The 24345-nt window shown below is 37.9% G+C and overlaps 1 protein-coding gene across 3 annotated transcripts in view; it reads right to left on the bottom strand.

Moving 5' to 3' along the window:
* The window catches only part of LOC144824675 (uncharacterized), a 1660589-nt gene that overhangs the window by 682193 nt on the left and 954051 nt on the right, over nt 1-24345 (bottom strand). For all 3 annotated transcript variants that reach the window (XM_078683712.1, XM_078683710.1, XM_078683711.1), the window contains exon 8: nt 8566-8712. In XM_078683712.1, the coding sequence (XP_078539838.1) occupies nt 8566-8712 (147 nt within the window). The remainder of the gene's footprint in view (nt 1-8565; nt 8713-24345) is intronic.

The raw sequence follows: 24345 nt of genomic DNA, 5'->3' as shown, positions 1-24345 counted from the left end.
AGAAGCATGCATAAATACTTTTCCAGCATTTATTCCCCACTTGAATCAAAAAGCAGTAATGTCACAATTATTGCTTGCAGTGACATCGTTACCTGAATCATGAATGGCCAATGAGCTCAAAATGGGTATCTTAGGCACTAAATACGAGTGCCCCAGAGGGTCCTACAATTTTAAATACTTTTGATAAAATGATAAAATCGTTTACCCCAGGGTTGGTAATTTAGCGGGTGAAATACATTCCATTTATCAAACTTTGCATCAAAAAAGGGGGCACAACATTTAGATTTTGGGTCTTTCTATACCAAAATGTAGATGCCCCACAGTGTTTACCGGGCCTTTTACCCCAGTATATGTAAGCAGGTTTGAACAGCCTAAATTCTTTTATTGATAAGCAATTTTATTGATTTTGGACATGAAAAACAAGAACCAGCACATCAGCAGATAACAATAGGAATAGCAATTCCCAGTCAAGTAGGCAAGTCGTCCCATATTGCAGCACCCTGCAAAAACTTACATGATACTGACAGTTAGCATTCGACCGCACTTTATGCCATAATGCCCATCCATTTGCCCCACACCCTAGGGTACTTCTTTGGTTCTTTTGCTTCATACATGTTTTTTTCCTGTGCAGCACACCAGTCCACCCCCTCCCGCCATTTCTTGAGACTAGGTGGATCAGGATGTTTCCAGTTGGCAGCTATGTCTCACTTTGCCACTATCATAGCCGTGTTAAAGAATAGCTTTTCATTTCTGGACCCATCAAGCCCATCTGTAATCCCCCAGGAGCGAGTGTCATGGGTCATGAGGAACTTCCCACCCCAAGACTTCTGCAAGTTGCTCTTCAATACCCCCCTATCATGCCAGTTGGGGACATGCCCAGACCATATGAAAGAAAGCCGCCTGATCCTGACCGCAGCGTGCACAGGAGACAGTGGGACACAAGCCAGCCCTGTGAAAGAGTAGCAGAGTTAAAAAGGTAGCATGCAAGTAGCATAGTTGAATCAGACGGAGTCTAGCCGAGGCAGTGACCGTCTTTTGAACAGCCTAAATTTAAAGGGGGATGCTGACTTTAACGCATCCCGTAATTACCGGCAGAGGTCAACTTTGACCACTTGTAACTGTTATCCATGCGCAACATGACTCCGCACCCTGACCAGGTGCCGTGAGCGTGAGGGGTAGGTGTCTCCACTGTCCCAGCGCCCGGACTGAGGTATAACCATCAGACAGCGCTGGACTCACGGGAGCACACTGCGAGGCCTTTGTTACTCTCCTTTAGGGTCGCTTAACTAGAGCAGGACCCCAGGCCCTCTTTTTACCCGACCCAGTGAGGTTGTATTTCCTTATTACCTTGTGCATGAACCTTTTTAGCACTCCTTTTCACGTGTAGTACTTTGTTTTGGTCCTGACGAATCGCCGGATGGCGAGAAACATGTTGACCACACCAGGGGGTTGAGTTAGGGTCTGAATCCCACCACAGTCTCTGGCTCCCCTCTCACCCCCTTTTAATTAGGGAAGCAGCCACGCCAATAAAACCTATTGTGGACTGGTTACCCTTTTTAATATTCACTCACCCTGCACTGACTACACCACCTTCCTTCTGACTCACACACACCATCGGCAAGGACCAAAAGAACTCCGTCAAAAGGGTGCCTTCTGGCACCCCGTCAGACATTGCAGCGCCGGTCTGACGAGGAGCAGTGAGCCGATGATGACACTGGACACCCTACAGTCAGGGTGTGTTCCACACCTAACGCTCTGGGTGTGTGAGGCTCTCTAGTTCCGACAGAGGAACTTCCTAGTTCCTTAACTGTACACTCTATATTTACCTCTCCACACTGTAAACCCCTCCTTCCCCGGGGAACTTTGTATCCTTCTGTGTGCTCTAGGCTTGGACACATACACTGGACCCCATCAAAATATCGTCCGCTCACAAGTTCCTCTTATTGTTTAAAATCCATGCGCAACATATCATTGGTTGGCTGGATTTGAATGATCGATGAACAATATTTCCGTGACAAAACAGAAAGCATATCGGGTAGGCAGCAAATGGAAATATTATGCTGGACTTAAAATCAGGCCCTAAAACTGCTTTAGATGAGTCTGGGTGTTGCACACAAAGCTCAGAATACAATGTTCTTCAGAGGGTGTGATAGGGAGGGAACTTGGGGCTAAAGGTGCCTTCATTGAGACCTAGTAAAATGTGACTGGCATCTTAGGACTCACTGTTAATGCTCACTGTGCAGGAAAGTAAACGTTTTTGCAGAGCACTGTAATACTTTCAGGGGATTGGGGAGCTCAAAATAGATTTGGGGAAGCATCAAATAAAAGTTGCGTGTTCGCGGATAATTACATTAATTTCATGCTCTTATCGTAGGTGGTCACCAAACTATACACTATTTAAAGCTGGGCCATTGGAATGAAGTGTTTTGCAGCTGCTGAATTTTCCGAATTATTAATGGCTTGATGCATTCGCCACATAATCCATCATCTGTTTTATAATCCGCAGATTTTGATCAGAACAATTTCTAGCTCAAACGAATCAAAAGTTAATAAAAACGCGGCAACACAAGTTGCTGCACAGTGGAGGCTCTTTGAAAAGGTTGACTGGTCCCTTTTCGGTTGCTTTTTGCTCTATTTGGGTGGTAAACTAGTACTAATGAGGTGAAACATTTGCCTGGATAGTGTTAACCTGGTAAAATGACACAATAATGTCTAATGATGTGTTGCATAACTCCTCATAATATGCCTGTTCTTGTCGGATTATTTACTCAACGTGTCGCATAGTTTGGTCGGGGTGCCAGAAGGTAGTTAAAAGAATAGTAATTTTGTGTGATAGGCATATGGATATTTTTTATATATTTTCCCAGGTGCAATTTAACGAGTTTCATATGAAATATTTATGCTGTAAGGGTTATGAAGTGATGTGGAAGTTTCTATTTTTGTATAGTACTTTTCTGGCTTATTAGAAAGAAGACAATCAATCACTAGAATCAATAAAACACAACAGCATTTCTTAAGCAAATCCAATAGCACTGAGTGAATCAAGAAGAGCTATTAGTTGATAATCAAATGGATTATTCTGTTACCCTGTTAATTTAAAGGTGGCGCCGAGCGCTCCATTACTACGTGTTTGGAATGACCCTTCAGTTCCAGTGTTGTTAATTAATGGCAATACCAGCTTGATCCTAAACATAGAAAATCACGTGAGCACAGCAATTTTAAGAGTATTTGACATTGCTGAAAGCAGTAAACTTTACTCTTAAGATTCAGCAAAAACTCAATAATGGGTTGAATAGATCTTAAAGGTAATCAATTACTTGGGAAACTTTCTGTCAATCAGTTACTGAAACCATTTACTGATTTTCTTTAATATCATATCATGGAACACCATTAACTGCAGTATCCTAAATTATTTCTTTCTATCCTAAATTAATTTTGGGTGCCTTTTGCTCAGCCATGTGCGTGCGTTTATATTTTCATTTCGGAATTAAGAAGATTTCGCTTCGAATAAGTCTGTCATTTCCCACTTTAAAACCATGAAGTTGCATAGTATTTGCTTCATTAAGTACACCTGGATGTTTAGTTTGAATTCAATGTACAATTATGTTATAATACTTTTGGACATGTTATTGCACATAGGTCAGTACAGGGGCGCAACTAAACTTGAACTTTGGAGAACTAGTAGCTCAAACCATGGTGCTGGGGCTTCCTGGGAGCAGAGGCATCCTCCGAGCCAGTATGATAACACACATTAGCAAAGTCAACAGGTGTGCCTTTAATGTGCTGACGCATGCAAACAGATTTATGTATGACTGTATTTTCCAGCCAGATCTATTGGCTTTGTCATTGCTTTCCACTGAGTCATTTAGCACAGCTGGAGCTTCAAAAGTGTCCACCAGACCTCCGAGCATCAGATGTCAGCAAGATGGTCCCAAGTGAGCCCTGTGTCTGGTCTTCAAGCCTGACACACGGAACAGGAAGCAGTGAAGCCCTATTGGAAGGTGTCTTTTCTTATTAAAAGATGTTTGTGGTAGGATCTTCTACTGAGCACATGAATATGCTCCTGCAGACACGGAAAAGTAGACTTATATGAATTCTATAAAAGATGTGGAGCATGTAGTGGGATTAATAAAATTATGGGGTGTGCGTTGTTATATCTGGCTGTCACAAAATGAGAATAGGTCACCAAGAGCTCAAACGGTAGTGGTATTCACAAAGCAGAATAACTGGAATACCTATTCACAATGCAAAACAAGTATGTGATGATATTTATATTGCAATGACCTAACCAGTGAGCACTGTACATTCTGAGAACTGTTTCCAGTGGGGGCTAGCAGCTCACATATTTGAAGTCAAGGCACAGTGAGATTAAGTGTTTTGCCCAGAACTGCATAATTTTCAATTAAGTGCCAAGCTAGATTCAAACCCAGGTCACCAGGTGTCAAGGTGCTACTGTTCAAAATGTTACATTGAAGATTGGTACCTGCTGCCTCCACTGCCAGCAATGGCATCACTTACTGACAAGGTGACATCTCGACTTCTGGTGAAGAAGGGAGCAAAAGGAATTGGTGAAATGTGCCGTATAATTTGCCACACAGCAAACAAATGATGGACGGTATACTGACAATGCAAACAATCTCCCCCAGTCAAAAGATCTGGGTTAAATCCATTGTTCTTTTGCCCACTATGCCGCCCCAGTTTGGACCCAGCCATATGCAAATCAGGCTTGACCCTGTGCCCCATGGGAACAGTCCAAACCAAACTGCCAGGCCAGAATTCAAGCTAGCCTGGCTGAAGAAGGGTGACATACCCTGAAACCGGTCCCAGGATGCTTGTTTCCGGTCCAGGGAGGACCTGGCCTGGCAGCTCCGTCTTAACTGTTCGGTCTGGACTGTTCCCATGAGGCACAGGGTCAAGACTGATTTGCATATGGCTGGGTATAAACTGGGGTGGCATGGTGAAGGGTAATACCCAGAAACCAGTCCCAGGCTGCTTGTTTCCAGTCCAGGGAGGACCTGGCTGAAACAAGCCAGGTCCTTCCTGGACCGGAAACAAGCATCCTGGGACCGGTTTCTGGGTATTACCCTTCATCAGCCAGCCTGGCTTGAATCCAGTGGCACAGTGAGCAAGGGACCCACGTCTGGGTACACCCATCCCACTTAGGTTGAAAAGTGCTATGCAAACAAATGATGGATGGAATGCTGAATAAATCATACATTCACCCCCAGTCAAGAGATCTGGGTTAAATCTATTGTTCTTTTGCTCAACATGACACCCAGTTTCGACCCAGCCATATGCAAGTTAGTCATGCCACTGGAGTCAAGCTATCCTGGCTGATGAGGGCTGGAAGCCTGAAACTGGTCCAAGGATGCTTGGTTCCTGTCTAGGGAGGACCTGGCCTGGCAGTTCGGGCTGGACTGTTCCCATTGGATGCAGGGTCAAGACTGATTTGCATATCTGTGGGTCCAAACTGGAATGGCATGGTGAGCAAAAAAAAACGACGGATTTAGGCCCAGATCTCTGTACTGGGGTGAATGTATGACATTGTGCTGCATTCTGCCCATCAATTGTTCTCTTTGCATTCAGTAGGCGCAGTACTAGGTCCTGTCCATGCACAGTGCCAAGCTGATCCAACTCTGCAGTTTATTGTGTGTCTGTGCACCAAACACATAGGGTGACAGGCACACAAGGGCCTTCTGTGAAGTGAGAATTAAGAGGTTATCACCCAGTAGTGCTTGACAAGGCACTGGAAAATATAGTACCTCATGTGTGTCCCTTCAGTAGTGTGGATGTCTGGCTCTAGCCAAACTTAGCCAAAGAACAAGCATGAGGCCGAGGAGCAGAGTGATGGACTGCTCTAGACCACAGCCTGTGTATTAACTTTTAGAGCAACTGTGCAACATGACGGTATTGTCAAGCCATCACCCTGAAGCCAATGCTGCATGAAAGTCTCACAAGCAACATCAATGCTATGGCCTTAGCTGGCCTTGCTTCTGAGAAAGAACAGAAAGAACAGAAAGCCAGGGATATTTTACTCAGATGATCTGGACTGCTGCCTGCAGGGCCACTTTTTTTAAAAGACCATGTTGCCACTGGATTCATGTAATTCTGCGACCCCAGACTTTTTTTGCATCATTATGGATTTGCATCTGCCACATATTGCAGATTTCAGCAGAAAAATGTGTTCCCACATGGAACAGATCAAAAGTTACTGAAAATGCAGCAATTTGTGTTACTGCACAGGGAAGGCATTAGGCAAAAGTTGACTGGCCTTCATTAGTTGCTTGCTCCTGTATGTGGGTGTTCCACTATGACAAGTGAAGCCAACCCTATACCAGATGTGTTAAAATAATGAAGTATTACTATCACAAAATGAGCCACATTACACCCATAGTATCCCTATCTTTGCTGCATCATTTAGTCCACCCTGCCACATAATTTGGTAATTCCTTGTGACTTAATTCCAGTGGTCTTGTTAATAAGTGCTGGTTCCATCCACCAGCAACCACCGAAACAAAGTACAGCCCATTACCCTATTTGCCAATACAACTTTGCTGGTTCTTATTTCTTTAGTCACTCTTTCAAATTTCTTTTTTTTTTTTACAAGAAAAACCACAAACCCCCTCTGCCCCAACAGATTGCAAGATGCGATGCCATTGACAGAAAAGTTTGGACTGTCTGGTGGAGACTGAACCACTGCAAACCCATTTCAAATTTTACAAAAACTCCCTTTCATTGCTTTTATAGAGTGCTTGCTACCCTCCTCATGGGTAATAAGCACTATATATAAATGCAGCTGCACACAATACACTTTGTCATTTTCTCCCTTGTTTTCTTAAAAGCATTCAAAGAGTATGGGGAAGGGGAAGAGACCATTTTTGAAGTGCAGATGGTTCATTTCATTCCAGTGGTAATAGGCAGTCACTAGCTCTCCTTTAAAACAATAGTGAAGGCTCAAACATATTGCCCTGCACAGCAAGAGCCCTCACCGTGAGGTCTGCACCCTAGGATACTGTGAATCACCAGTAACCTCCACTCTTTCCTGAGAAAAAATGTCATAGCAGCAGGGGACGCTGATCCTGTCTTTTTAAAGAAAATGAAATGTCTCCTCCAATGCTGCTTCCCGAGCAGTGCTCTGCACGGCCAGGCTTTTGCTGAGAAAGTACCCTTGAAGATGCAGCCCAGGCTATAAGCAGCGATGAAGGGGGGCAGGGGGAGGGGAGGGGTATAACATCATTGTAGCCCAATGGGCGTTGAGCACCACCGTTAGTAGAATTCTGCAAAATCTAAATTCAAATTGGACTTGGCGAAACTCAAAGGAAACAAAGACTCATTGTTATGAGTTGATTGTTGCTTCATAGCCATTAAACAAAAATATGTGCAGAGTGTACCTATTCAAAGTTCAAAAAGTGTGCAACTGCACCTAATAGTTGCTTTCCAACTAGAACAAGTTGAATAATGTAATCAATTTAGAAATAATGTAATATCCACAATGGGGAAGATCAAAACTGATTGTTGGTAAACATTAACCCCTCCCACAAAGAGAACGTAAATTCCATGAGTCTGATTCAGCAGGAATATATGTCTCTTTCGTGTTCAGACAACCTACAGCCCTTCTTTGCCTCCTTTCAGTAGAATTACGTTTTGATATGCTTGTCTTCACTCAATACATCACTTGTTAGTGGAAGTTATTGCAATTATATTTTTTCCTAAAAACTGAAGTGAAGTTGGACAACCACACTAAACTTCCATTGCAATTGGCTGTGGCAGAAAAACATGAATTGGAACATTGGAATGTTCAGTACTCCATTCAAAACAATCAATTGATTCAGGACCCAGGGTAACAGGTACATACCTTCTGCTCCATTAATCTAATGTGTGTCTTTCTGTTTCTCCCTTTTTAATTTATAATATTCTACACCAGTGGATGAAATGTCCTAATAGTCGTATAGCCCTTGTGACTTGGACTATAATGAATATTAAATCATTTTTAAAGGCCCTCATCCTCATTATAGGCCTTCACTTGCAACGCAGGCCTATAACTCAGGCCGGACCTTTCTCTTGGGCTAGGACGCATAATTAATATTTAAATCTTCAGGAGAACATTGTTAAAATAAAGCTTCATCAAAATAAAACAGAATACTGAGGAATCAATACATAAGTCACATAGACACAAACTCCCAAATTTCAAGACTCTGTACGATTTAACTGCAAACTGACCTAATACGAAAACACTTCAAAGTCAATTGGCTTGTAGCCCTGCTTGCCTTGATATTTCAAACACATTTTGCGAAATCTACCACCCTATTCATAATCCCAGACTGACCCTCAGTATTCCAGACAGGAAAGAGAAACTTGACAAACAGCGATTCATTAGGCCCACTTCGTCAGTGCACCAAGTCGTTTCATTTAATCACAGAAGGGCACACTTAAACAATAGGAGAGCCTCAATCAAGCCAAATACAATATTGTTCTGATAAAACTAAAGAGTCACACCATACTATAATAAAAGGACATACTAGAATAAAAAAAATAGAGAGAGCAAAAACTACGCAACCCCCATACCATATTTTCCGTGTGCAGGATTGGAGTGCTCGACAACTTCTCATTCCCTCTGGGGAACATCCACCTCTCGTGCTGTTGGAATCTTTGATTCAGCTGGAGTGCTAGCTTCTCATCGGGGGTCACCAGGAGGGATCTCATGTCATCAAGCTGCAACCAGGAAAATGTTTACAGTAAATACATTTATTTATTGATTTAATGCGGTTTGATATCGCGCAGACTTTACCCGAAGGTGTCAAAGCGCTTCACAATAGGAACAGTAATGATACATGAGGAGAAAATTACAAGTGAGCATGTTACAAAAGCAAACGTTATGTTACATGAGGCAATAGTGGCAATTGTGCATGTATCAAGAGCAAACAAAATACAAGAGGTAGCAAACGGTACGTTACAAGAGGAAAAAGTGACATGCGTGCATGTTACAAAAGCGTACAAAGTACAAGTAGAGGTACAATACTGCAATAAATGGCAGACACTCAAAACACAGGAACAAACGTTACATAACATGAGGCAATGGTGGCAATTGTGCGTGTATCAAAAGCAAACAAAATACAAGAGGTAGCAAACGTTACGTTACAAGAGGAAAAGTGACGTGTGCATGTTACAAAAGAGTACAAAATACAGGTAGAAGTATAATACTGCAATAAACACCCAATACAGTTGAAAATATTTTATAAACTTTTCAGATGCATCATCCTACTAATCTAGTCATAGTTTTGAATTCTGTGTAACCAACTGAGAGCTTCGGCCAGATGTATTTAGCACTGGCCGTGATTACTTTTTGGGGGGGTTTATAAAGCGCAAACTAGACCCGAATCACAGGTTATTGAGCATCGTCATCGCGACTTGAACCCAGTACCCCAGATTTGAGGTTGACGCCCTAGCCGTTAGGCCACATCCTCTTCCCGATTTCTCACCAGTATTTTTGTAACCATTCCAGTACTTTTTTGAGCCAACCTGTGTACTGATAGGTCAGTTCACACTGTATTGTTCTACCGCTGCTCACATCATTGCACAAGTTCAGTGTCCACTGGTCTGAAACTACTGAATCTTTTCACAAATAAAGGTGAAAGTTTGCCCCACTCAATCACAGCTTTCCTCGACTACTCATATTGTAAACATGTACGTATTCGAAAATGTATCATATGTATATTTCAGATGGGTAAATGCAATACATACGTGCCTTCGTGCATATTTTTTCTGCATGGGCAAAACATTTTCCATCCATAAACAACATGCTCAATGACCCACCAATTGCGCAGTATTCCTCCCGGAAACCAAAGTTATTCTGCCCCTGACAAAAGTGAATATATGGCCTTTTTTATGGTAGAAAAGAGTTATGAATATCCACAGACTTGTGGGTTTGTTGTGTTCACCAATTTGTGAAGGTGTCTTCACCATCATACACCTACGAAATACCTTTTTGTCCATATTAGTGTAATTCTAAATGTAAGTAAAACCGCACATGACCCCCTTTGTCTGAATTCTAAAAAAAATCACCACTGGGCAGCCCATGAGATCTGAACAATTGGTAAGGGAACTTAAGAATGCTTCACTCAGGGGTTGCCCAAATTCGACAATTCATCCTGACAATTAGGAAGTCAACAAACCCAGTGTACAGTAAAAAAAAAATCTGAAATAGTCAACATCATTGACCCTCAAAATGTAACGACGAAAACGATCCGTTCATTAATTCTTGAAAGAACTGAAGGAGGGTAGGGAAATCTCCAGAGCATCCAGACTAATTTGGCATCAGAACACCACATTAGAGAACAAGACAAGTCTGCAATAATAAACAAAATAAAAAACTCTTCATCACACCCAAATCTAGCTATAAGAAATTCAGAGCGGCCAAAACATGCCCTAAATGTTTTTTTAAGATCGTAAAACAATTTACTATGCCAAAATCACAGGAGATCTCCAACAATCCCAAATAAAGATGCAAGGAGTTATCATCCTCTAAAGACGAGGCGAAGAAAAAAAGTCACTCACACTCCTATCAAACTTCTTTTGCCACACTAACACCAAAATAATCCTAGGGCCACTCAGTCCTCCTTCAGAAAAGTACCACATGCAGATTTTTTGCAACACAACGTGCAAAGTAAATCACCATGGAACACATTCTCATCTTGCTTCTTTAGAAAATTGGCTGCAGTTACTCCCTTTTGGATCAACCTGTTCCAAGAAAACCTCCAAGAATGCCAAAAAATTGGTAAAATCTCATGCTTACTAAACAAAAACATGAGTGGAGTGAACACTGCCGATCTGAATAATTTTACCAGGTCTCTAATAATTCCTTCTTGGCCTCAAAATGTATATGAAGGTATAGGAAAACTGTTGGACTTGGCCCTTTTTGCAGGGTCATCCCAAAACTTTTTGCCTTCCTCCTGTATTTTTTCTGACATGTTGTTGGTGGTTTTATGACTCTGGGCACTTTACCACTGCTGATCAGTGCTACAGTGCATATGCTCTCTGTGTAAATTATTGTTATGGATTAGTGATTCCATGATTGGCATATTTGATTTACTTGTCAGACCCTAGTACAGTGCGCCATGTGTGCCCTGGGCCTGTAAATCAAATGCTGCTGGTGGGCTTGCAGCACTGATTGTGCCACCCACAGAAGCAGCTTGCAAAATATGGCACAGGCCTGCTATTGCAGAGCCTGTGTGCAGTCTGGGACTGCCATGTTGACTTGGCAACTGCACACACTTGCCAGTCCCTAATCCTTCCCTTTTCTACATATTAGTCACCCTTACGGTAGGCCCAAGGGCAGGGTGCATTGTATGTAAAAGGTAGGGCATGCTGTGATGTGTGTGGCGTGTCCTGATAGTGAAATACAGTCAACTTCGTTTTTCAGTATTGCAAGGCTACCTGTTCCTATAGGCCAGAATGGGCAGTTTGATTAAAACATCTTATAATCTTAACTGACGCAGGGAACAAGGTAGAAATCCGAGTTTTGTATGCCTGAACTCAGAATGTTAAAATACCACTTTTAGTATGGGTGATTTTTACATTCTGTGTTTGAAAATACCACTTTTAGAAAGTAGGTATTTTCTTGCCTAACCATACACCATGCCTCTGCTAGGTTTGTGTACTCCAAGTCCGGGTTGTGAGTGACAGGACGCTGGAGAGAGCCTTGGCTCCAGCAGTCTGATATGTCAGGGCTGGGCTGAATAGGATCTGCATTGAACAGAGAGTAGGGGTGGAGATTTCCTTTCACTGACCTGAGCCCTCATAGAATAGAGAGTAGGGGGGAGGAGATTTCCTTTCAGCTACCTAGGCCAGGTCTGCTCTCAAACAATGCTGTCTCCACCTCCTGCCAGGAAGCTGCACCCAGGAGCACAGAACTGGTTTGGACTAGATATAGACCCTCTCTGCCTTCAGTGACCAAGGATTTGTGTGTATAAAAAAGGGGACCCAGAACCTAGAATTTTAGATCACTTCTGGGAAATCAAGAGGAAACCTTTACCAAGGAGGAGAGCTGGATAAGCTGAGGAGGAATACTGCCCCTGTGCTGTTTGCTGTCTGAGGTTGGCCTGCAGTGGCTGCTTGCTGTCAAGGAAATGAGAAAAAGGACTTTGGTGTCTTGCTTTGTCACCTGCTTGAAGAAAAGATCTCCAAGGGCTTGAAACTGAGCTTGCCTCCTGTTCTGAAGTCTCAGGAACACTAAGACTTCACCCCTTCTGTCTGCCTGCCTCTAGAACTGCTGTTTTAGCTTCTACAGAAGGAAATTGCAATGCTGGCGAGCGACGCAGTAACCTGCACCAAAGCCGAGAGCGCTGCTCTGTCTTGCGACGTAGGCACAACGACCTGCTGCCGTGCCGCATTGACTCCGAAGCCGACTTCATCATCACGGAGCCGATCCTCGATGTGGGTGATCGCGAATCCATCGACATTGCACCATCGTAAAGAACAGGGGTTTTGGGCCATCGTGAAGTCATCTCTCCGACGCAGTACGGAACCATCATCTTGCCTCCACTGCGCTGCCGTAAGGAAAAGAAGCTGCACCTCCCCATGGGGTCATAAGGAACCGACGCCGCGCAGCGCCTACAAAGCCACACTTCCCCGACGCCATGAACTATCTTTGTTTTCATCAATTCCAAGGTACTGTTCTTTGTGGGTCTGCTTGCTTCCGGGCCCGACGCCGCGCACCTCGTGGTTGGCGTCATGCTTTGGGATTTCCACCGATCACAACGTCGTTATAACTCCAAGTGGAGTTATTTGTTGCTACAAACTGGATTTAAGTGAATAACCTATTTTAAGCATCATTTGAGAACGGTATTGTGTTTTTTTGTTGTATTGGTCTTGTTTAAGAATAGATCAAGATTATTTATTTTTATAACCTGGTGGGGTGCCCATTTGTAGTGTTTTCACTGTATTACTGTATGTATTCACAAATGCTTTACACACTACCTCAGAGATAAGCCTGTCTGCTCGTGCCAAGCTACCAAGGGGTTGAGCAGGGGATATTATTCAGGAGTGTTTCCCCCTTTCCCTGACTAGAAGCAAGGGTCCCTATTTGGACAAAGGTGTATACCCTTGCCAACTAGAGTCCCCCATTTCTAATAAAAAACATCTATAAGATGAGCTGGCGTCTGGCTTCAGGGCAGAATATTGCAACTTTGAAAATAGTTGATGACACATTGTGCATCCTGGACAAAATGGACTCCTGTACCTTCATCCTCCTTGACTAATAAGGAGCATTTGCCTTAGTGTACTATGCCACTCATCTGAAACCGCTCAAAGAAAGAATGGGACTGAATGAAGCAATCCTCAACTGGTTCTCCTTCCACATTGAAAACTGACATCAGTGGCTAATATTTGCTCCATCCCAGTGAGGATTCAACAAGGAGTTCCCTTTAGCTCACTTTTCTCCACTACCCTTTCCAGGCTCTACATGGAGCCATAAGGCTCCACTTACCACACCTCCAACATCTCCTCTCACTATTACACAGATTACATCAAGCTTTATTTGAACTTCTCTTTCTTGAAAGTTGTTTAATTTATGGCCAAAATAATTAAGGACATTCAAACCTGAATGTCATGCCACCAAAAAAAGCTGAATCCACTTAAAACAGATCTCCTCCCATTATCCCCAGAAACTCTTATACCCCAATTCAAGAATGGCTTAACTCAAGGAATTAAACTATGAAGCTTAAATTGAACATTCCAATACACTGCTGTCACTCTGTAAATGAACATCAACCCACCATCACATATCAGTAAAAGGAAATGTGTAGTCACTTTCAATATAGACTCCTCCAAGGAATCAAACTTTTTATCCTTTATTTGGATTTTAAACCTGTGTGTGTAGTGCTTTGTTTTCAGTTGACACTGCACTATAGTGCCCTGCTTACTGTAAGTTACAAATAGTTACACATTGCACATACCCCATAAAGCAGCCCCCAACCATGTGCCTCCCTTGCCTAGTTTCTCTGAACCAGGTCTCCAGAGAAGTGAAGTGCACATTACTTAAAGACCTGTTTTGGAATTCCCAAGTACAGTGCTCAACCTTCCATCTCAAGAACCAGGATATAAGATGGAAAGGAAAATGCTTTGGCGTAGAGCTCTCTCCTATTGAACATTTGGACAATTGCATTATGGCAAGACAGATTTAAAAATAGCTGAGAATATTCCTTCATCATTTTCAGCTATTAAATACCATCTTCTCTCTGCTGTAATTTCTAAAACTGGTGCTGCCTGGGAGTGTCATTGGCAAATCACCAGTGTCCTCCCACATTCAAATCCAGTTTGAGGCAGGCACTGTGCCCACAACAAACCAAGAAACAGAAGCATCTTAAGATAAAAGAAGGATCCTTTAGCAACCAGACAGGGGATCCACAAGCTTGTCTTGGTATCCTGTTCTCTCCCTTTTAATGCCCCAAGTGTTACATGTGACTCAACATACTTGTCAAGCAGGATTTGACAGTGTGATGTCATGTGATGCCTACAGCTATCACTCTGAATAGTCTGGGGATTTAAGAGTAGTAATCTCTGCCCATTCAGGTGAATTTATTGTTTGCTCCAGGAAGGCATTTCATGCTTTGTTCGCACCCAGTCAAAGCTGAGTAAAAGTTGTGCTTTATTCATTTTTCCTGCTGGCCTCTTTCTCGATTTAGCAGTACAGCATTTTAATGTGCACTCTAGTTTTGTACATAGAAAATCGAGGACTGATAAAATGAAAATACCTTTTTGGACCTTGTCACTGTAGGGACATGGTTTTATTAATTTTCTTCAAGCCCTGCTTTTAAATTCCATGCACCCTACTTTGTAGGCTACATGGCTTACATAGGTGTGACTTTCCAATATTTAAAAGTAAGGTTTTTGTCTGTTGAAAAGGGTTATTTTAACAGGTCCCACTGCATGTTATATACTGTAGCAGTCAAGCTATGCGGTGCACAGACATAATATCGACTCCACAAATTCGAATGGACAAAATATCGAGTAAAAAATATTGAATATAATAAAATATCGAGAACAAAAATATTTTTTGTTAAAAATATCGATTAAAATAATGATAATAAAATATCAAGTCCAAAAATATCGACTCAAAAATATCGACATGACAAAATATCGATTAATAGTCTAAGTAAAAAATATCGATATTATGTTGAAAAAAGGTAAAAAATATAAATAAAGTGTAATAGTAATATAAATTGTAGTTAATGTTTAGGAGTGGGATGTTGGGTTAATAGGGGATAAGGGTGGGGAGTAATTTAAAATAAGGGTGGGGAGTAATTTAAAATAATTAATTAATTAATATATGTTTGTAAATATTTATATATTTTAATTAATTGGGAAATAATTAATATTAATTAGTTAATTAATTTATATAAATTTCTATAAATTTTTTATTTGTAATTAATTGGTAATTAAATAATATTAATTAGTTAATTGGAAAATAAATCATATTAATTATTTAATTCATTAATATAATTGGTAATAAAATTTTATGTAGTAATTCATTGGTAATTAATTATTATTAATTAGTTAATTGGGAAAAAAATAATATTAATTATTTAATTAATTAATATAATTGGTAATACAATTTTATGTAGTAATTAATTGGTAATTAATTATTCTTAATTAGTTAATTGGAAAATAATTAATATAAATTAGTTAATTAATTATTATAATTTGGTATCAATTTTGTATTAGTAATTAATTGGTAAATAATTAATATTAATTAGTTAATTACATTATTTAGAGTAATTGTTATATATATAATATTTTGTTATAGTTCATTAAATAATTGGTGAAAAATTTATTAATAATTACATGAAAATAATTACAGCTAATGTGCTAAAAAAAAATCATATTTGTTATTGGTATAAATTGTAGTTAATGTTTAGGAGCGGGATGTTGGGTTCATAGGGGATAAGGGTGGGGAGTAATTAAAAAGAAATAATTAATTATGATATGTTTGTGAGAAATTTAAATTATCATTTAATTGGTAAAGATTAAATATTAATTTGTTAATTAATTCATATAATTTGGTACATATTTATCATTAGTAAATAAATAGTAATTAATTAATATTAATTACTTGATTTATTTATTAATAAAAACAAATTTCTCCATATATTGTTATTATTAAATATTTGTTTGGGAATAAATATTATAAATAATTATATTTAATTAATTACAGCTATTTTGCTAATATATTAACTTATTAATTATAGTTAATTAATCATTAATAGTTAATTAAATAATATTAATTAAATGTGGGTACAGGAGGAATTTTAGTGTTCAGGGTCAGTTTTCTCTCTTTAGGTAAAGGGGTATTTTTATGTTTCAATGTCAGTTTTCAGTTTTAGGGTAAAGGGGTATTTTTAGAATTCAGGGTCAGTTTTCAGTTTGTGGGTAAAGGGGTATATTTAAGGTTCAGGGTCAGTTTTCAGTTTTTGGGTAAAGGGGTATATTTAGGGTTCAGGGTCAGTTTTTATTTTGTGGGTAAAGGGGTATATTTAAGGTTCAGGGTCACTTTTCTGTTTTTGGGGAAAGGGGTTCAGGGTCACTTTTCTGTTTTTGGGGAAAGGGGTATAATTAATGTTCTGGGTCAGTTTTCAGTTTTTGGGTAAAGGGGTATTTTTAGGGTTCAGGGTCAGTTTTCTGTTTGTGGGTAAAGGGGTATATTAAAGGTTCAGGGTCAGTTTTCAGTTTTTGGGTAAAGGGGTTTATTTAAGGTTCAGGGTCAGTTTTCAGTTTTTGGGTAAAGGGGTATTTTTAGGGTTCAGGGTCAGTTTTCAGTTTGTGGGTAAAGGGGTATATTTAAGGTTCAGGGTCAGTTTTCAGTTTTTGGGTAAAGGAGTTTATTTAAGCTTCAGGGTCAGTTTTAAGTTTGTGGGTAAAGGGGTATATTTTTAGGTTCAGGGTCAGTTTTAAGTTTGTGGGTAAAGGGGTATATTTAATGGGTAAGGGTCAGTTTTCAGTTCAGTTTTTGGGTAAAGGGGTATATTTTTGGGTTCAGGGTCACTTTTCAGTTTTTGGTGAAAGGGGTATAATTAATGTTCAGGGTCAGTTTTCAGTTTTTGGGTAAAGGGGTATTTTTAGGGTTCTGGGTCAGTTTTCAGTTTTTGGGTAAAGGGGTTTATTTAAGCTTCAGGGTCAGTTTTAAGTTTGTGGGTAAAGGGGTATATTTTTAGGTTCAGGGTCAGTTTTAAGTTTTTGGGTAAAGGGGTATATTTAATAGGTAAGGGTCAGTTTTCAGTTTTTGGGTAAAGGGGTATATTTTTGGGTTCAGGGTCAGTTTTCAGTTCTTGGGTAAAGGGGTATTTTTTGGGTTCAGGGTCAGTTTTTAGTTTTTGGGTAAAGGGGAATTTTTAGGGTTCAGGGTCAGTTTTGGGTTTTTGGATAAAGGGGTATTTTTTAGGGTTCAGGGTCAGTTTTCTATTTTTGGGTAAAGGAGATTTTTTTGGGTTCAGGGTCAGTTTTCAGTTTTTGGGTAAAGGGGTATTTTTTAGGGCTCAGGGTCAGTTTTCAGTTTTTGGTTAAAGGAGAATGTTTTTGGGTTCAGGGTCAGTTTTCAGTTTTTGGGTAAAGGGGTATTTTTAGGGTTCAGGGTCAGTTTCCAGTTCTTGGGTAAAGGAGTATATTTTTGAGTTCATGGACACTTTTCAGTTTTAGGGTAAAGGGGTATTTTTAGGGTTCAGGGTCTGTTTTGTGTATATAAAGTGTGAGAATTTTTTTATAAATATTACAAATAATTGAAAGATTTTTGTGACAAAATGTTGCTCATTTTTATGCTAATAATACGTTTTTGAAATACTCTGCAAAAAATATACTACTAATATATGTTAATAATATTTATAAAATATATATAAATATTTGACACATTTTACACTATAACATTATACTAAAGTAGCTATTCTAATTTATACATGGTCAGTCTTCAGCACCTTTCCACATATTACTTTCACTTGAGTAGGAATAGTAAATAATAATTGGTCAGTGTCCAGCAACTTCTCTGATAATACTTTGACTGGAGTAGGAATAGCAATTATTAATTGGTCAGTGTCCAGCACATTTGCATATGATTTTACATTAGTGTGTTATTATATTACAAGACAATGCAAAATGGATGTTTTCAAAAAACGTTATTACAATTTTCCAATTTTTTCATGTGTAATACAATACAATCACTATCAAATATAACAAACATTTTTGGAAATGTTGTATTTGCAGAATAACACATTATCATTTATGTACATGTTTTAATTTGTCACACAAAATTTTTTCACAACATTTTTTATGTCAAAACAAAATATTATTATCAATCACTTTCTGTAACAAGTATTTATATTGAAATAAATAAAATTCTAGTTATTTTTCTGTTTGTCCCATTTATATTTAATAATGTTAATATTATATATTAATATTATTAAATATTTAATTTTAATATATACATTTTTATAAAGTAACATGACAATTATTATATTTGCTCAAGATATGGAAATACTAATTAAGACATTTTTTTCACATATTTCTGACAATGTTGTTTTTAAATTATACATATAAATATATTATGTTGTTAACTTTATAACTGTAAAGGGGAATAATATGTTTAATAATAATATCTGGTATTGGTAAAAGATTATTTATGCAATTATATACTTTTATAATACTTAGACATTATTATAAAAAAAAATTAATTAATAAAAATAATAACACATATATTTATTATTAATAATTAATAAACTTAAACATTTATCTTTTCTTTTCAGAAATACATACATTCAGAGAAATAAAAATACATTATTTAAGGGCATTATTTATATAGTAAATGGTTATCATTTTTATATTAATAATAATAAATAAGTTATATTATTTATTATTATTAATTATTTACAAAACAATTAATAATGTTTCGTTATAAACAAACACAAACTTATTCCTATAAATGTACACAAAAATACATTTTTTACATATATCATTTCAAGTGTTACATAATTATTTAATATTATTAATATATATTAATTAATATATATTAATTAATATTAAAGAAATGTAATTTTTTTTAACAGTTTAAATTATAATGAGTCTACTTTATTAATTTGTTACAATAACAATGTGTATGTATTATATTTTTATACTATAACATTGTATTTTCTATGATACCTTTTCAAAATTGGTTTAAGGGGACTACTTTTTTACCGCGTAAGGTTATTGCGCTTCATTCAAGACTGGAGAAGCTCGCGGTTGGAAGTTGCTTCGCGTGGAGAGAGGTAAGGTAAATTTTATATACCATTTATGACTGAGTGGTAATGTTTGAGGGTATATTCGAACTGTGTAGTGTTTTTGTGTGTATGTATGATTTGTTAATGTAGCGTTTAGGTGTAATGTCGTCGTTATAGATGCGTCGTGTATGTTTTAGTTCTAGTGTTATTTGAATTGTTAGGAAATGTCTTCTTACATGGTTAATGTTAATTGTGAGTGTATTTACAAATTTTATGGGCTATTTGTGGGTGGGTTTCGTTATGTATGTTTTTTTACAGGTTCCGGTTCCTCGCATGAAAACTACATGGAAGGAAGCGTGATTTTTTTCGGAGATACTAATGTATGACTTATTATGGTTATATTTTTACGTGTATCTCCTATTTTTCGTGTTTGCCAGGAGCGGATTTTAATAATTTTACCCTTTTTTCGGGATTTTTGAGGGTTTTGTATTGGATTGATACATTGGTATGCGTCACCGTTTTTTTTAAAGTTGTGTGTATATCACTTTAAATACTAAAGTGTCCACACTACTGTTTTCGGGATTTCCTGGAGCGTTTATTTTATTTTTACATAATTTTCGGGTTTTTGATGGTTTCCCATATTGGATTTTTCGTACTTTGTAATGGATTGTATGGATTGTATTTTGGTTCATTACGTCTCTTTCATCTACAAAAATTGTAATTATTTTTATATTTCTATTTATTGGGTGGGAAATGTCGATCTTTATGTAATGTGTATGTGTGATGTAATTATAAATATTGCATATTTGTTCAGAAATAATGTGCAAAATTTTGATAAGTTTGTAAAACAAATATGTCTTATTTATAATTGTTTAGAAATGTTTATGGTTGTTATATGTATCATTATTGTAAGAAGATATTAGTATATTTAGTAGATATTTTTATAGTAGGGTTTTAGCTATTATTGCCAGATATTCTAATCCTCTAGTTGTAGGGTATAGTGTGACTTGACTTTGCAGTAGTCTGAACATTTGTTTAGTTTGTTTACTTAGTTTTGGACCAATTTGGGTCACAGATTGTTCCATTCTTAGTTCTTGATAGCTTTGTTCTTTTATCAAAGCTTCTAGTAGGTTATGGAATGTGGGTCTTGTTCTGCTTGTGGTAGCTTGGAAAGCATTATGCCACCCTTCTACACTGTTGTTGGTTTTAGACTCTTGGTTTAAAGTACTAAGATAGACATTCCACCAAGGGATTTGGAATTTGGGTTGGCGTCGATGTCCAGATCTGTGCAACCTTCCCACCCAAGTATCTTCGAAATAATCCAGTAATGGGGTTAGTTTATCTTCATTCCTCTTGTAATATGTGCTGTCAATTAATAAATTATAGTGTTCCGCTACATCGGTAACAGGAATGTAGGCCAGTGCTATCAATTTTTTAATTTGATAGGCAAAGGTGCTATCTGTTGAGTACAAAATACTTAAAGTTGATTTTTGGAGATGTCTCCATATGCTCTGATTGAAATGATAGTAGCAACCCTGGATTGCTGTGTGGGGAAATAATTTCAAAATGCTATTAATCATAGCTAATTCGAAATCAATAATTATTTTTTCTGGAAAATAATTATTGATTTCATTTTTGAGAACATTTAATATTTCTGTGTAAGTGTTTTGCTGTTTGTTTGGTAGCAAACAGTAAATGAAAGGGATGTTATAGTTATGGTATAACCCGTGGATGGAATATAGTTGATAAAAAGGTTTTGGGCATGGTTTAAATGTTCCATCCATCATCCATTGGGGACACTGTTGGATTTTTCTTAAATTACTTGCAGTTGCAAACATTATGATTCTGTTTGTACTGCTTTCATTGTCAAAAAGGATAAATTTGTCTTTATTGTGCGTGATGGACATTTCTGGTGAAATAATAATTTCCTCAAAAGTAGTAGGGTTGGGTGGGGTTGTGGAAGTGCGTCTTTTAGTGTATGCAATTGTGCGTTTTAGGGAGTCAATAGAGGGTAGTTGACCTGAAGCATGGGCTGGGACTTTTAACAGTTCCTCTTTAAGGATTTGTGTTGTTGGTCTATCACTTTGTGTGCTAGCAGTCTTTATACTTTCTAAAGCATCTCTTATTTCAATTTCTGTGACATTGGGGGGATGATTGTGTTCCCTGGTAAATAGCACATTAGTTTCCTCTGTAGTAGCCCTTCCATAACATTTGTTTGAGTAATATTTTGTACATTTCCAGAAAACTTTTCTACCACTTTGTCTTTCCTGGCTATAAACATAACCCATATAACATAACAGTAATTTATTTTTCTGTGACATAACAAATTCTGCACCTTCTGTCATTTTGTTTTACTTGTTCTAGGAAAGAGTAGAAAGAAACAAAATCAAATAACATATATTTCACTTAGTGGTGCTAACATAATTAATGTTGTATTTATACTTACGTTTACTAAAAGTAGTAATCACAAATGCAGAACTGTATTTTGAAGGACTTTCTTGTATGTATTTCTTTATTTACTGTTGGTATGAAAATATAGAAATGCTAAGTTAATGTTTATACATAACAAACGTTTTTCCTAGGAAAAAGCAGTTTTTTTATTTGCTTAGTACTACATTTGATGTGAACATTACATATACTTACTTGTTTAAATAGTTGAGTTGTAGTATTTGGTGGAGTACATCAAGGTAGTAAAGTTTAGATCTATAGAGAAGATAGAATAAATACATGTCACATATGATAAAAATTATTTTGAAGCGTTGGCAAATTGGAAATATTTAAAAGTATACTAACTTCTAAATATGTACTTTTCTTTGCTGTAGGTAGAATAGATGTATGATGTATTCACAATATCTGTAGAGGAAATATAAAATACATAACATGGTGTTAAGAACATAGTTCTTGTTTTTATTGGAAGTTTTAGAAAAATTGAAGTATACTTACATTTTTTACAAGGGTAGTCTTGTCTTTTGGTATAGTTGATGTAGGATGTTTTTATTGGATCTGTAGGGAAGATGTAATATGCAAGATATGTTGTTTAGAAATTAGCATTTTAAATATTGGTTGTTTACTAACAAAAACATATATACTTACATGTTTAATTAGTGTAGTTATATACATTTGTAGTGTTGAAATCGGAAAATCGCTGAATATCTGTGAATAAAATGTTTTAAATTAAGTATGAATCTTGTGAAATACTGTTTAAAAACAGCTGTTGTTGTATAACAGACCATTAATATATACTTACAATCTTATTTTGCAGGGGAAGAAATAGGAGCATGTATTAGGAATTTTTTTGTAGTACTTTCTATCAGAAAAGTAGGAGGAGATAAAAATTAAATAAGTGGAAGAGTTAGGAGATATAAGTAAAATAATAGACTACTAATTTACATTGTTAAATAATGGAATGTAACTTACTTGAATGATTAGCTAGTGAGCTGGATCTTTAAAGATGTTTGTTCAGGAACAAAATCTTCAGAGTGTTGGCATCTTCTTTCTATGGAGTTAGCAGCAGCAAATGGTAGAATGCATTTATCCCTTTTATAGTATGTGTATTTTGGGTGCTTGGATTTGATTGGTTGTAGGATGAAAGGAAGGATTGTATAGGCTAGTTTGAATTTTTTTATGTTAATTGGTGTGTTTGTTGATGTGAGAATGGTGGTATGTGGTGCTTTCCGCATTAAAGCAGGTTAGTTGTTAAATAAAATTCAATTCAATTCAATTAAAAAAAATCTTTATTTCGGTCATAGAAGACCATAAAAGATGTGCAAGTGATTTACATCATAAAACATTTGTAATTATAAAACACTCAGGATTAAAACTAATTACTAAAACATTTATAATACCAGAGGGTTAGTGGGGAAATGTAGAGATATTTCATATAGCCTTAGCATTCTTGATGATTAAGGTCCGGGTTCGCCACATTGCAGTCAAAAATTTAGCCATTGCAAACACAGTAGGGGGTGCTAGATCTGTTTTGAGGACTCTATAAGCGGGGGCAAAAGTTCTAAAACCCAAATTCCTTAGGTAGGGGGCCAGCCAGTACCTCCTAGGACGAGTATAGGCTCTGCAAAACAGGGCCACATGGAGGTCACTTTCCATTTTATAATTACATGCAGGGCATGCCCCTGATTCCGAATTACCTTCCCAGGATTTGGTAAAGGCTCTAAGTGGGAGACAGCCATACATCGATTGCATACAGATTTTCCGGACATACACAGGTGTCATACTGTCCAGTACATATTCAGGGCTATAAGAGTCTTTTATTTTAATAAAAACATCAGATAATGATCCTTCCCGGAGTGATGTTATAGTTTTCTGGAGCATAGCGCTGTAGAATATATTTGAGAGTTCTTTTCTGGAAACCCTTACAGACGCTGCTTCCGGATTAGACCATAGTTCTGGTACTCCGAGATGGAAGCACATGTCCCTGATGTACTTTAGCCACGGAATTTTAGTGGCATAGGTTGATCTAAGGAGTTCCTGCAGTTCATTTCTGTAGTATACCAGGTCCTCACTACTCCACAAGCGCCTCCAATAAGCCAAAGGTTTTAAGCCCAGTTCCTCCGAAATAGGTCGTAGAGCCAGATCCATTCTTAGAGGGAGTAATGGGGTACTCGGTGGGAGTGCAGCCAATTGTCTGATGAAGTTGTTTTCTGCAACCTGGACCGTATGAAGAGATATATGGCCCCATAGCTCACCTCCATAAGTGATTCCCCCCCTGGCTTGTGTTTTGTAGATGTGAATGGCTGGTGTCAGCGGGCGTAAAGGTGATTTTTTTTGCAATTCTTATAATAGCTCCCGCCCGCTGAACCAGTTTAGTTGTTGCATTAATTTTATGTGGCAGCCAGGTCATGTCCTGGTTGAGAGTTATACCAAGATATTCTATTGAATGGACTCTCTCTAGAAGTGTAGGCCCCAGGCGGGGATTTGGGCAGTTTTTGGGTTTGGGGCTGAGAATCATGAATTTGGTCTTAGTTGAATTTATTTCTAGACCTCTCTCATTGCAAAACCCCAAGAACCCGTTCAGGACCCTTTGCAGCCCCATTGGTGTTTTTGATAGCAGCAGGGTGTCATCCGCAAACATATTTGCTGGCACCCTGCTGCC

The sequence above is a fragment of the Lissotriton helveticus genome, chromosome 3_1 (assembly GCF_964261635.1).
Source record: "Lissotriton helveticus chromosome 3_1, aLisHel1.1, whole genome shotgun sequence".
In the NCBI taxonomy this organism is placed as follows: Eukaryota; Metazoa; Chordata; class Amphibia; order Caudata; family Salamandridae; genus Lissotriton; species Lissotriton helveticus.
Note: the sequence above shows the minus strand (reverse complement) of the source record. Positions and strands in the feature narration are given on the sequence as shown.